This window comes from Pinus tabuliformis, chromosome 4_1 (assembly GCF_031772625.1).
Source record: "Pinus tabuliformis cultivar Carrire ecotype Pingquan chromosome 4_1, CPIR1, whole genome shotgun sequence".
NCBI classification, from domain to species: Eukaryota; Viridiplantae; Streptophyta; class Pinopsida; order Pinales; family Pinaceae; genus Pinus; species Pinus tabuliformis.
This window is the reverse complement of record NC_142303.1, coordinates 348,545,609-348,559,794: the sequence shown is the minus strand read 5'-3', so window position 1 is coordinate 348,559,794 and position 14,186 is coordinate 348,545,609. Positions and strand designations below refer to the sequence as shown.

General features: G+C 39.0%; 1 protein-coding gene across 1 annotated transcript; it reads left to right on the top strand.

Annotated features, from left to right (window-relative positions):
- The first annotated feature begins 3,604 nt into the window (after positions 1-3,604).
- Positions 3,605-13,532, top strand: LOC149175704 (LEAF RUST 10 DISEASE-RESISTANCE LOCUS RECEPTOR-LIKE PROTEIN KINASE-like 1.4). The gene is made up of 3 exons (XM_089421211.1): positions 3,605-3,812; positions 12,461-13,043; positions 13,157-13,532. The coding sequence occupies exons 1-3, from the start codon at positions 3,605-3,607 to the stop codon at positions 13,530-13,532; spliced, it is 1,167 nt and encodes a 388-aa protein (XP_089277337.1).
- Positions 13,533-14,186: the final 654 nt, after the last annotated feature.

Sequence of the window (14,186 nt, the reverse complement as noted above, 5' to 3'; positions counted from 1 at the left end):
ATTGTTATTGATGCTGCTATATTGATGATCAATGTAGAGGAGCTTATGTATTGTGTATCTATTCCACAATAGTACATGATCAGGATAATCTTTGTTGAATATGTGTTAAATTATTCAAAATTTCTACAGACACTTATCCATTACGGAATAAGTGGTCGCTTCCCTTTGAGGTGATGTAGTGACTGTAACAGTCGAAAGAAGGGAGATGAATAGACGAAGAGAAAGAGGAGGGACAGTAGAAGAGAGAAAAGAGCGAACAACAAAAAAAACATTGAATGCACAGAGAATCTGGGGAGTCACTCGGAGGTCGAGTGAAAAGCAAGAGAGCTCAATTAACAGCAGCATATATATTGTTGTTGGAGTTGCTTGGAGGTCCAGCGAATCATATAGGCATGCGAAGGCTAAAAGAAAGAGCTTGGAGAAGCCAGAGCTAGAGCCAGAGTGAGCGCCAGAAGCGAGAGCTGAGAGCCAAAACCAAAGCCTGAGCCATAGAGCTAGAGCTAGAGTCAGAGCCAAAGCCAAAGCAAGAGCTAGAGCCAGAGCTAGAAAGCCAAAGAGATCCAAGAGCCAAGGGATAAGATGGTGTTCTGAGCCCAATGTTCCTCTATAAAACATTGGAGTTAAGTGTAGGCACTTGTAAAGGAACTGAAACCATAATCCCAGAGAGCCTAATCGAGTTTATTAGAGCTCAAGGAGACGTAGCCCAAGATATCAGGGTGAACTCCATATTATATTGTTGTCTTATGTGTTTGTTTTTACTACTTCTTTAACTATTGTTATATGCATTTGTATACCAATTTTAAGTACCTTCCCATATCAGCACAAACAACAGATTTTAAAGTAAATAATCAGCTAAAAACAAATACAAGCATATACCCATATTTTCAAGCATTTCTTATTTCCGCATTGGTTAATCATTAAGACTTGGGAAAATTTAAAGCTTTGGAAGTGGGAGAGGTTCTGTAAGTTAGACAAGAAGCCTAAGAGTCCCATTTTTAGATTAGGTGGTATCAGAGCAGTAGGTTGATTAACCCCACATTCAAAGAAGGTCGTAACAGAATGCTTGATTGATAGGGAAAGATTGCTTGTCTGAAAGGTGTTTTGACAATCAAGGATTGATTGCCTCATTGATTTTATGCTTGGTTGCAGACTGACTATTGCTTGAGTTTGAAGAGGTGAAGGAAAAGCTATTGATAGCTCAATCCAGGAAGGACAAGAAGGAAGAAGAGCTAAAGTCATTCTCTATCCCAAAGGACCTCAAGGTGATCCTTGAAGCATAAGAGGTTGTTGTAAAAGGTTGCTTGAGTAAGCTCTTTAACAGTCTTGTTTGAAGTTCTTTTGTGCATTTTGAAAATGATAACTTCTACAGGTGAGTTCTCAAATTCTTCTTGCTCCCGAAGTTCCTTTGATGGAGACATGAAGCAAGACTTATCCACCATGTTAGATATGGTGAGAGAAATGTATGACGATGGAAGGAAGAGCAACATACTTAGAGAGCAGTTGAATTGCATGGAGGAAGAGAAGCAGATGCTTTTCGGCAAATTGCAGGAAATGGAGAGGCAACTTCATATTGCAAGTATGAACCTAAAAAGGATGCATGAGTTGGAGTCACAACTCTTTGTTGCAAAAGAAGCCTTGGCCAACTATCAACTTGAAGAAGAGGTAAACCATTGTTGTTTGTCTTCAAATTCTTCTAAGAATGCTTATATTGGTTCTTTTGAAAAACATACCAGAGGCGTAGGTTCCAAGCTAATGTCCAAGATGGGCTATGAAGGAAAAGGATTGGGAAAACATGCACAAGGTATTGTTGAGCCAATAATGGTTGAGGAAAGGCCTAAGTATATAGGTCTTGGCTATGGATAGTCTTATGGAGAGAGTTCCAAAGCTTCCATGAAGGCCATTGAAATAGTTCCAAAAAGGAGTTTCATTGCAGGTCCTCTACCTCGAAAGTGTGAGGAATGTATTCAGGAGGAATGCAATAGCCTGAAACATCATTCGCATGATTTAGGTGTTCAAAAGCACATACTTGAACCAGAGGTTTGTAGAAACTCTGACAACCTTGAATAAAGTGATAGTGTTCCAGAGGGAGTTACTTCTTCATTTGTCTCACCTCCTCATGAAGGCAATAAAGGTGAAAGAGGTAGGTATAAATCTGGTTCTAAACACAATACTTTCAATTTTGTAAAACATGGAAAAAGAATTGCATGTTCCTTTTGTGGTTTGGATAACCATTATGTTTCTAGATGTTGGAAGAGGATGGCCACATATAGGAAGATTTTGAAGGAAAGGAAGCAAGCAGCCAAAGGTCCATAGGACAAGGCAAATCATGTTGTCAAAAGGATGCACGTGTGTTGCACTTACTGCCATAAGCAAGGGCATCTTGCTGAAAGGTGTTGGATTTTGAATCCAACACTGCTTCCACCAAAGCTAAAGGAGAAGGTGGAAAAAGAAAATGGCAGGGATGGAAATAAAGATTCCATGATTGATGTGGTTCAGGATGACTCACATATTGATGCTGATGTGCAAACAAAGGAGGGACCTTTGAAATGGATTGGTAAGAAATGGTTAGAGTTCTTATCCAATTAAGGCTGCATGTCTATTGATTCATCTGTTTGCATTTCTTGTGGAATAAATGCAAGTTGCAGGATCTTACCAAAATGGTAAATGGAAAGGAGTTGAGTATGAAACTCACTTTATTGCTACAATAGTATGTTCATTTCAGTTTCGGCAGTACAATGTACTTAAGCGAAAGTTGAAAGATGGAATGCATGCATGAGCATGAGATGCATGTGATGCTGGCTTGAGAGAAAAATGGACAAAATGATGAAGTGTTTCATCTTTTGGAAAGGAGTCCCAAAGGTCTTTTTCCTACATGCTTGACTTGAAGAGTCATTTGTTGTAAAGGTATGTTTTATTGGTTTGTTATCTAGTTAATCATTTGTATGCAGATATAAGACATGGAAGGGTTCACAAGATGTGAAATTTATTTCTTTGTTGAGGCAGGAGTTAGCCCATGTAGTTTTTGTCTGTATGCCTCCTGTCGTTAACAATTGTTGTTGGCAGCTTTTCAAACAGGTACAAACGAAAGTTTTGTGGCGCAGATGTACTTCACATTTGTTTGAGCCACCTTGGATTAAGGATCAAGACAAAGAAGTTCAAACTACCTTCTATAGACTTCACAGTAGAAGTTCTGCATGAAGTCAAGGAGGGAAACAATTCTTCCCAAGACGACCACCCCATCCAAGAAGGGAAGTGGTCAGGGATTTTGGTTCAGAGGGACTATGCATAGGCAAGTGTAGGGAGGCTGAAAGAAGAGGGTGTTGTTACTCTCATTTACTGCTCAGATCAGTATATCAGTCTTTTGGTGGACCAAAAGCTCTTTTAGTGGGAATGCGTGATTGGAATTTGGATCCTTAAACTCTCTTAAAGCTACCCGAACTCTGTAAAAACTCATACCGAAGTTTAAAGTCTTATGGATGTCGAAGCTTATCAGAAATAACCTCTGAACAATGAAAATTTGTAGCCAGCACAGAGCAAGAAGGACCTTTGGTCAAATCATGCTGACCAAGGCCCATGGATACCGCGCAGTGGCACACACTAACAAATGGGATACCCAGATCAGAAGATGGAGGCTGTTTCTAATGCGCAATTAGCACAAAGTTCTAATTGTGCATCGCTGGAAAAATCCCTCGAGAAGGAAAAGCCTCGAGTGCACGGTCACAAGGAAAACCTGAAAACCATGGGAAAAGCAATAAAGCGAAAGGCATGTCCCGCACTCCAAAACTGGCAGAATATCGGAAGCGTTTCAGGCAGTAAGCAGGCTTGTTAGAGGACCCAGTGATGCCATACAGTGATTGACGCGTGCCCGGCGAATGAGAGAGAAAACCGCTCTCGTCGCGGGCTAACGTCCGAGCAAGTCATCCGCATGATATGAGCAATAACCGTAGGATCTGGAGGCCTCAGATGTAACGACGGAGATTGCACCCGATGGGAGACCGGACCCGAGGGAGAAAATAAGCCACGATGCATAAAGATTCGAAGTTCGACGTGGACGATGAGTTGGCAGAGATTCGTGTTTCATGGGCATTCTTGGAGTAAACGAAAATAACGGTAGTTTCAAACGATCAAGTGTTTCCAGTGAACCTGACACTTATCCGTTATTGAATAGGTGGCTGCTTCCCTGTGAGGTGATGCAGTGACTATAATAGCCGAAATAAGGGAGATGAACAGACGAAGAGAAAGAGGAGGGACAGTAGAAGAGAGAAAAGAGCAAACAACAAAAAAAACGTTGAATGCGCAGAGAGTCTAGGGAGTCACTTGGAGGTCGAGTGCCTCACGGAGGCATGTGATGGCCGAGAGAAAGAGCTTGGAGAAGCCAGAGCTCGAGCCAAAGTGAGCGCCAGAAGTGAGAGCTGAGATCCAAAACCAGAGCCCGAGCCATAGAGCCAGAGATAGAGTCAGACCATAGCTAGAGCAAGAGCAAGAGCCAGAGCTAAGAGCTAGAGCTAAAAAGCCGAAGAGCTCCAAGAGCCAAGGGATAAGATGGTGTTCTGAGCCTAATGTTCCTATATAAAACATTGGAGTTAAGTGTAGGAACTTGTAAAAGAACTAAAACCATAATCCCAAAGAGCCTAATCGAGTTGATTAGAGCTCAAGGAGACATAGCCCAAGATAATAGGGTGAACTCCATATTATATTGTTGTCTTATGTTTTTGCTTTTACTGCTGCTTTAACTACTGTATATGCATTTGTATATCAGTTTTAAGTACCTTCCCATATCAGCACAAACAACAGATTTTAAAGTAAGTAATCAGCTGAAAACAAATACAAGCATATACCCATATTTTCAAACATTTCTTATTTCTGCATTGGTTAATCATTAAGACTTGGGAAAATTTAAAGCTTTGGAAGTGGGAGAGGTTCTGTAAGGTAGACAAGAAGCCTAAGAGCCCCATTTTCAGATCATCAAGCCAAATTATGTTGAACTTAAGAGGAAAACCAAACCTTGCATCAGAATTTTTCCAGAACAAAGTAATTGGGCGGTGATAAGAAACATAATTTTCAACAATAGATGAACTAACTTCCTATGTCATGGCCACATAAACTGTTAGTTGCATAGATGTGTAAAAAAGGAATTTATGTCTATATTCTGCTAATGGGGGCAGGAATAAATTGATCGTAGGGTTGGGGTTGAGCCAAACTGTATTGTACGACTTGTTTAAGCTCAAAATCGAAGGTCATATTTCCATCGTATATTAATTTGGAGCTCATCTATCATTAAAGAAACAAAACTTTGGTGACTTTCAAATGTACTTGATTTTTTTATGGAGTATCTTTTAGAAAATAAGAAAGAGTACATTGTTCATGCATAACATTATTCCACATATTTATACATGAAGCTTGACTTAAGATAGATTGAATAACTCCATCACTCAATTATTTTGTTGAGAAAATATCTCAACCACACATTTAAATAGAATCCCAAAAATTCTAATAACTTTAACAAATTTCTAAAGAAAACAAATATGAGTTAATTACTCCAACAATATATTAGTTGTTTTATTTTATGAAATTAAAATTTATAAAAAAAAAATCTACCACAAAAATTATATATATATAATTAAAATAATATCAATAATATAATAATTAAATTATTCATTGATTGGATGATTAGGCTCTAGTGCCTCCTTCCTTCTCCTATTGTGTCATATTTGTAAATCCTTCAATCCTATCCCAAGTTGTTCTTAAGGGGGGATGTTAGGATATTCCAACACATAGGAATAGTTAGTTACAACTTGGTATAGTATAGAGTTAGGTATAGAGTTAGGTAAAGTGTGTTTCTTTACTATGTACATTTTGTAACTTACAATCCGACGATCACGATATGTAGTGATTCGACGGTTCATTCTCTCCTCGGTATTACCGACACTTGATCCGTGGCTTAACACCCGATGGTCCATGATCTCTATTTAAAGATCATGGAGGGTCATTTGTAGGGTAATCCGTCTATGAGAGAAGCATATGTAAATTTTCATTCTTTTATTAATAAATTGCCTGAAGTGGCCGCGTTGGCTCAGGCCGTGGATTGTTTCCCTCTTTGAGGGTTTTAACCACGTCAAAATACTAGTGTATTGATCTGTGATCTGTTTGTGAGCGGTGTTCTTTGGTGTTCTATCTGAGGAACTTACCCTGTAAATTCCTACATGGTATGAGAGCTATTTGAGGGCCGGGTCCGTTGGTGATCCAAATCTGAAGCCGGTAGAACTGCATCCGACTACCGTTTCCTAGATCTACTATTTCTGATTGCTTTCGGGCTAAGAGGACTACTCTGTTGTGTTGGGAGCATCTGTTCCAGTGAGGAACCCCTTTCGTTTCACGCGAAAAGGTTTCTGGAAGCCCTAGCTGTGTCATTTTTAAGATCTGGAGGTATACAATGTTTATTTGCAGTTTACAGTTATTTTCTCTCTGTTTATTTCGGTTTTTGGTTTATTTAGATTTTTTTTATTATCGAATCTATACCTTTCATTTCTGTGTATGCTCTTTGCCCTGCGACTCTATGCGATCTGGGCAAATCAGAAACAGAAATGACGGATTTTTCTCATGCGTATGCTCTTTTTCGCTGCGCCTTAGTGTGATCTCGGAAAATTAGAAACATTGAGGAAAATATTTCGTTTCTGGCTAAAGCTAACTTCGAGCCGCAAGGTTCATTTTTTTTTTTGTATGTCCGTGTTGGGTTTTGTGTTTTTTGTTTTGTAGGGAAAAAGAGCTTTCTCAAAGCAAGCACACAACCCAAAGCATCAACCCCCCCCCCCCCCCCCCCCCCCCTCTCTCTCTCTCAAAATTTTTGTATAGCTCACTTGGTGCAAAGCTAATTTATGAGAGTAGAGGTCTTGGGGTCAAGTCTCCATTTTGTGGGGGCGGATTTTTCATTTCCGCACATTCTCGCACTTCGTCGGCGACTTCATCAAATTTTCTTCAAAAAGCCATAACTTATTCATCCGGAAGCCGTTTTCAAAACCGTTTTTTTTTAAATAGCCGAATTTTTCGAGATCTTTCCATTGCAACACTTCGTTTTAGCATCTATAGCTTCAGTTTTTTTTTTTAAATGGAAATTCCATGCCAAGTTATTCTTGACAACACCAACTACTTCCAATGGTGGTCCTACATTGTGGATTTACTTAGAAGTAAAGGTCTTTACAGAATAGCCACAGGCCAAGAGACCAAACAGAAAGATGAATACAAGGCAGCTAAATGGGAAAATAGGCAAGACACGTGGGTTGATAGGGATGTCTATTTCTCCAGATCTTAGATTTGATATTGCAGAACTTGATACTCTTGATGAAGCAATGAAACATATTACTAAAGTCTTTGGAATTAAAAATGAACTTAAAGCCCATCAACTTGAAAATGAATTGCTTATATTGGACCCCAATAATTTTTCTTGCATTGAAGATTTTTTGTCCAAGTTCAAGACCCTTAGACTTCTCTTGGAAGGTGTTAAGGTTAAGAAAGAAGATAGTAGCCTTATCTACTCCATTCTTACTAAGTTGGGACCAGCCTATTCTGTGTTTGTTTCCACCTTCCATTCTATAAGAGAAGCCTTCATTTCTCAAGGACAAACCTACAAGTCCCCTTCCTTTGATTCCTTTTGTGATTCTTTAATAAGAGAACAAGAAAAACTCTTACACCTTGGTCTTCTTCATCTTGGAAACTCTTCTAAGAAAGCGTTAGCCGCCCAGCAGCAACCAAATTCAAAGAATCCTAAGAAGTCGTATCCTAAAAAGAATGGTCCTAAACCAAACAAGGGTCCTAAGCAATTTCACCTCAAAATGAAAAATCATTTCAACAAAATGATAAGACAAATAAAAACAAAGGGAAGAAGACTGATAGACATTGCAACTTTTGTAATCGAGATGGCCACTTAGAATCCAAATGCTTTAAGAAGATGGAAGCCTTGGAAGCAGCAATGAAGAAGCATAACATCCATTTGGAGCACTCTTCAACTTCAACTTCATCTTCAGGAATGGCACTTTTTGCATGTGGTTGTCAAGCATCTCGGTCTGGCTATGCACTAAATGTATCTTCTTCTTCTCATTCTTATGAGTGGCTCATTGATTCTGGAGCTTCTTATCACATGGCCAAAAACAAAGCCATGTTTTCTTCTTTAAATGATTGTAACACCAAAAATATATATGTTGGTGATGATAGATCTCTTAGTGTTGTAGGGACTGGATCTGTTCATCTAGACAATGGTCAGTTTAATGATGTATTATGTGTTCCAACCTTATCCTGCAACCTTCTATCTGTATATCAGATAACCCATTCAGGTGAAGGTAAAATCGTTGAATTTTCACCTCACAATGTTGTAATTAAGGACCTAAGAGATCCTAGACAGATTTTAGCTACTGGCATTGCTGATGATTCTACAAGGTTGTATAAGTTTCACAACTTTGGGTCATCAAATCTTCCCTCAGTATTTGTTGCTCATAATGATGAAGTGAGCAAACTTTGGCATGAGCGATTTGGTCACTTAAACTATCGCTCTCTTCAGAATCTATGTAAAGAAAATATGGTGACAGGTCTTCCAATGGTATCTTGCAGAGATGGTGTTTGTTCCGGATGTGTACTCGGAAAACATCATCGGGACAGTTTTGAAAAACGTGCCTCTTGGCACGCCTCAACCCCTTTACAGCTCGTGCATAGTGATTTATGTGGTCCACTTCCAGTTGCTTCATTCTCTGGCTACAAGTATTTCTTAACTTTCATTGATGATTTCTCCAGACGCACTTGGGTATACTTCTTAAAACTCAAGAGTGAAGTATTTAACATGTTCTTGGCCTTTGTTGAAAAACAATCTGGACATCAAATTCTTAAGCTAAGATCTGATAATGGCGGAGAATATGTTAAAAACACATTCATCAACTTTTGCACTGAGAATGGAATTCAAATGCAACATACTGTTCCATATACTCCACAACAAAATGGTGTAGCTGAAAGGAAGAATCGCACCTTAAAGGAAATGGCTAATTGTATGCTTCAATCTAAAGGACTTAGTCTTAATTATTGGGCAGAAGCAATTAACTGTGCAAATTACATAATAAATCGCACTCCTACTAAGGTTTTAAAGAATATCACTCCAGAAGAAGCATGGAGCTTAATCAAACCAGATGTAAGTCACTTTCGTGTTTTTGGAAGTGAAGCATGGGCCCATATTCCAGATGAGAAACATAAAGCTTTAGAACCTAAGAGTGAAAAATGTATTTTTGTTGGATATTCTGAAGATGTCAAAGGATATAGACTTATTCCACTTAAGTCCAAAAATGTTATCATTAGAAGAGATGTAAAGTTTGCTGAAAATATATCGCCCTGCGAGCCTAGTTCGGCAGATGTGCCACCTCTCCCTATCTCTTCTACTTTTGAAAATATTTCTTCTTCAGATGATGAAAGCGAGGATGAAAATCCTCCCCCACCTTCTCAGGATCCTCCTTCAGCTCCTCAGCTTCCAAAATGGGTCCGTGCTACTCGGGATGCAGCAGGTGATCTTGCCGGTGATCCTACAGATTAGCGACGTACACGTTCTCAGTTCGAGAGAGCCTCTTCTTTACTGGCTCAAGCTTCAGTGAATTATGATCCTGACACCTTTGCAGAAGCTTCAGGCCATCTAGATTGGGAAGCAGCTATGAATGAAGAATATCATTCATTATTGGCAAATGATACATGGGATCTTGTTCCTCTACCAAAGGGACGAAAACTTGTTAGATGCAAATGGGTTTACAGAACCAAGTATGGACCAGATGGGAAAGTTGATAAACATAAAGCTCGTCTTGTTGCTAAGGGTTTTTCACAAGTTGAAGGCATTGACTACACTGAAACCTTCTCCCCTGTTGCCAAAATGAACTCTATCTGCCTTGTTCTTTCCGTTGCTGCTTCTTTCAAATGGGAAGTCCATCAGATGGATGTTAAATCCGCCTTCTTGCATGGGGACTTGCATGAAGAAATCTATATGGACCAAACAGACTCCAGCCTTGTATGTCGGCTTAAGAAATCCCTTTATGGTCTCAAGCAAGCTCCTCGAGCTTGGTATGCCAAAATGGATAACTTTATTTTAGAATCTGGCTTCTCTAGGTGTCATTCTGACAATACTGTCTACACCAAGAAAGTGGGCAAGTCTCTTATCATTCTTGTTCTTTATGTTGATGATCTTATCCTGACTGGTAGTGATCCCAACCTTATAAACCATGTGAAGTCTAGCCTTAAAAGGAAGTTTGAAATGACAGACTTAGGACACTTACATTATTTTCTCGGTCTTCAAGTCTTGCAATCCAAGGAAGGTATTTCCCTTTCTCAGTCCAAGTATGCCTGTGATATTCTACACCATTTTCACATGGAAGACTGTAAGCCAGCCCCTTCTCCCTTTCAGTCTGGAGTCAAACTTTCAGTCACTTGTACTTCTCCTGAAGTTGATGCTACCTTATACCGTCAACTTGTAGGAAAACTTTTGTATCTAACCCATACTCGTCCTGACCTTTCCTTTGTTGTTGGCCTTGATGCTCGGTTTATGCAAAAGCCACATGAAAGTCATTGGAAAGCAGCTAAAAGAATACTTCGTTATGTTCGAGGTACAGTTCAGTTTGGGATTCATTATAGTGCCAAAGCAGCTCCTCTATTGGTTGGTTTCACTGATTCTGATTGGGCTGGTGACCCTGATGATCGGAAGTCTACTGCAGGTTATGTGTTCACTCTTGGTTCAGGACCTATTACATGGGCTTGCAAGAAACAAGGTGCCATTTCTCTTTCTTCAGCAGAAGCAGAGTATCGTGGTGCCGTAGAAGCTAGTAAGGAAGCCTTGTGGCTCCGTCAGATCCTGTCAGAATTTGGCTTTCAACAGCAGCATCCGACTACACTTTGGCGTGATAATCAAAGTGCCATTCAGCTATGCAAAGATCCAGTCCAACATCAGCGCAGCAAACACATTGAACTGCACATGCACTTCATCAGAAAGCTCATTCATGACCATGTTCTTGAAGTGCAATATTGTTCAACAGATCATCAAGTTGCAGACATCTTTACAAAGGCTCTCACAGAGGCGAAGTTCACTAAACTTCGATTTATGGTTGGAGTTCAGGAAGTTGTCACTAAGGGGGGATAGGCTCTAGTGCCTCCTTCCTTCTCCTATTGTGTCATATTTGTAAATCCTTCAATCCTATCCCAAGTTGTTCTTAAGGGGGTGTGTTAGGATATTCCGACACATAGGAAATAGTTAAGTACAACTTGGTCTAGTATAGAGTTAGATATAGAGTTAGGTAAAGTGTGTTTCTTTACTATGTACATTTTGTAACTTACAATCCGACGGTCACGATATGTAGTGATCCGACGGTTCATTCTCTCCTCGGTATTACCGACACTTGATCCGTGGCTTAACACCCGATTGGTCCATGATCTCTATTTAAAGATCATGGAGGGTCATTTGTAGGGTAATCCGTCTATGAGAGAAGCATATGTAAATTTTCATTCTTTTATTAATAAATTGCCTGAAGTGGCCGCGTTGGCTCAGGCCGTGGACTGTTTCCCTCTTTGAGGGTTTTAACCACGTCAAAATACTGGTGTATTGATCTGTGATCTGTTTGTGAGCGGTGTCCTTTGGTGTTCTGTCTGAGGAACTTACCCTGTAAATTCCTACATAGAATAATAATGATTATCATAATAATATTTTTTATTTGAAAAAATGTATGAAATAAAATAAATTTAATTATATTGCATGATTTTTGAAGAAATTTTATAAATAGTTTTAAAAAATCATGTATTTTATTAGAGATTTCCTTTATATATTAGAATAAGTTATTCATTACCCCGATGCGGTGGAGGACCTTGAATCACGAAGTGCGGGCTGGTGTGGAATGTACTTGTGTGAATGATAGATAGTGAGAACAAGGGAGGTGATATGGACAACTCGCAAGTGTGGCTCATAATCTTCGAGAAGGCCACAATATGTTTTAAAGTGTGGTAGTATGTCTGGTTTCTCTTTTTTTTCTTTTAGGTTATGGGAGATAGAGAGGGTGGTGCAAACATCATGGAGTATGCACAGGTTACCAACTTGTGCATGATCAGTCTCTAAAAAAAACTTACTATGGGTAGTTGTTATTGGTGCTAGGGTTCTCAATGTTCCTCTCATAGTGGAATTTGTCGATTCATTTGGGACCATGGTGATAAGGCACCCGAAGCCTCTCTTAGTGGTTGGCTCTCAAAACTTAGTGGAGTTGAAGCGCTCTTTTGGCCCGTGGTGAGCGAAAATTTGACAGTTATGGAAATTCTTTGAAGGTTACTGGTAAGGTTCCTTATTGGTTCCCCTACTTGTACTTGGTTCCTTCTGGCCCTTTTTGTCGTGGTGCGTTTCAATTGTGCTTTATATATTTGTTTTCTAGTGAATTTTGTTTGGCATGTGCGTAACATCTTACACCAGGGCTGCTCTTGGCTTATTATCTGAACAACAGAAAACCTCCTCTTGACGGCATTCTTCCTAGAGATTTGAGTGAGCTCGAAATGGGAAATTTACCAATATCCTCTTACGAAGAACTTCGTCAGACTACAAATTGCTTCCACAAGGAGAACGAACTTGGCGTTGGAGGGTTCGGGGCAGTCTATCTGGGTAAACTTTGGGGCAAAATACTTTTGGCCATAAAGAGACTTTATCAGGATAACTTTAGGAGACTAGAGCAGTTCATCCATGAGGTGAAGATATTTTCGACATTGAACCATCCACATGTTGTTCATCTTTATGGCTGCACTCCTCTAGACAGTCCAGAACTGCTGCTTGTATACGAATTTCTCTCAAATGGCACCCTAGCCGATCATCTTCATGGCAATCGCAAAAATCTCAAGGGATTGCAATGGAATACTCGTTTGAACATTTCTATTCAAACTGCCAAGACGCTGGCTTTCCTTCACGCCCTTGATCCGCCTATATTACACAGAGATGTAAAATCCTCTAATATTCTCCTGGACGAGAATTCAGATATCAAATTGTGCGATTTTGGGCTTTGCAGGTTGTGCCCTTAGATGTCTTACATGTCACTACGATCCCACAAGGCACACCAGGGTATGTTGACTGAGAGTACTATCAATGCTATCATCTGACGGAGAAATCCGATGTCTACAGCTTCGGGGTTGTTTTGCTGGAGATTATCTCTGCCAAACTAGCAATGGACATAAATCGGAAGAGAAGAGAAATCAACCTTGATAACTTGGCTATAATGAAAATTCAGGAAGGAGCTTTGGATGAACTAATCGATCCACAGCTAGAATTTGAAGTAAATCAAGAGGTGAGAATAATGGTAAGCGCAGTTGTAGATCTGGCCTTCAGATGCGTGGCGTCCAAGAGGGATGACTGGCCGGATATGGAGGAAGTTGTTGGTCAGCTTGAGGAAATCAGGCGTTCTTGTGGTACAGATCCACAACGTCAGTTTAAGTCCATTTCTAACATGAAAGAGCCAAACATAATGCCATTGCTTCTCATCTTTGTGCAAGAAACGTGACCGAAGATAAGCTCCACTCCCAACATGATCAGTGCATAAATTTTCTTCTCATTAGAGTATAAATCTGCAACATTTTCTTTGCTTAAAATTCAAACATACGGATATAACTCCCAGATTTAATAATCGCACTTAATTATGACTGGTTTTGTATTTCATAATGTATTTTCGATTTTTGGTATATAAAATTGAAAAAAAAAGCAAAAACAAAAACAAAAACAACATTTTACATCTGGGTTTTCTTTCAAATATTCTCATTAAAACAATGAAAATGAAATAACGTAACTTTTTCAAATAAAATTTAAGTTCTTTCTTTTTAAGGTTTAATCCTTTTGTATTTTGTAAACCTTTTCAAATAAAACTATTTTTTATTTTATTTTTTTATTTATGTTTTAAACTTTTTATTTTGTAATATTTCCTTTCGTATTCTGTAAACTTTTTCTATATATATCTATATATATATATATATATAGATTATATGTTTTATACCTGTTGTATTTTGTAATGTTTAATAGCTTTTAGCATTGCTGTCAGGTAGACAGGTTATATGGTAATAGACCACTAATCTGGAAGTTTATGCGAATTTTGTTTTATTTTAACTTATACATATAATTATCTTTAATTTATTTTAAAATTATTCTTTTTTAACTATAATTT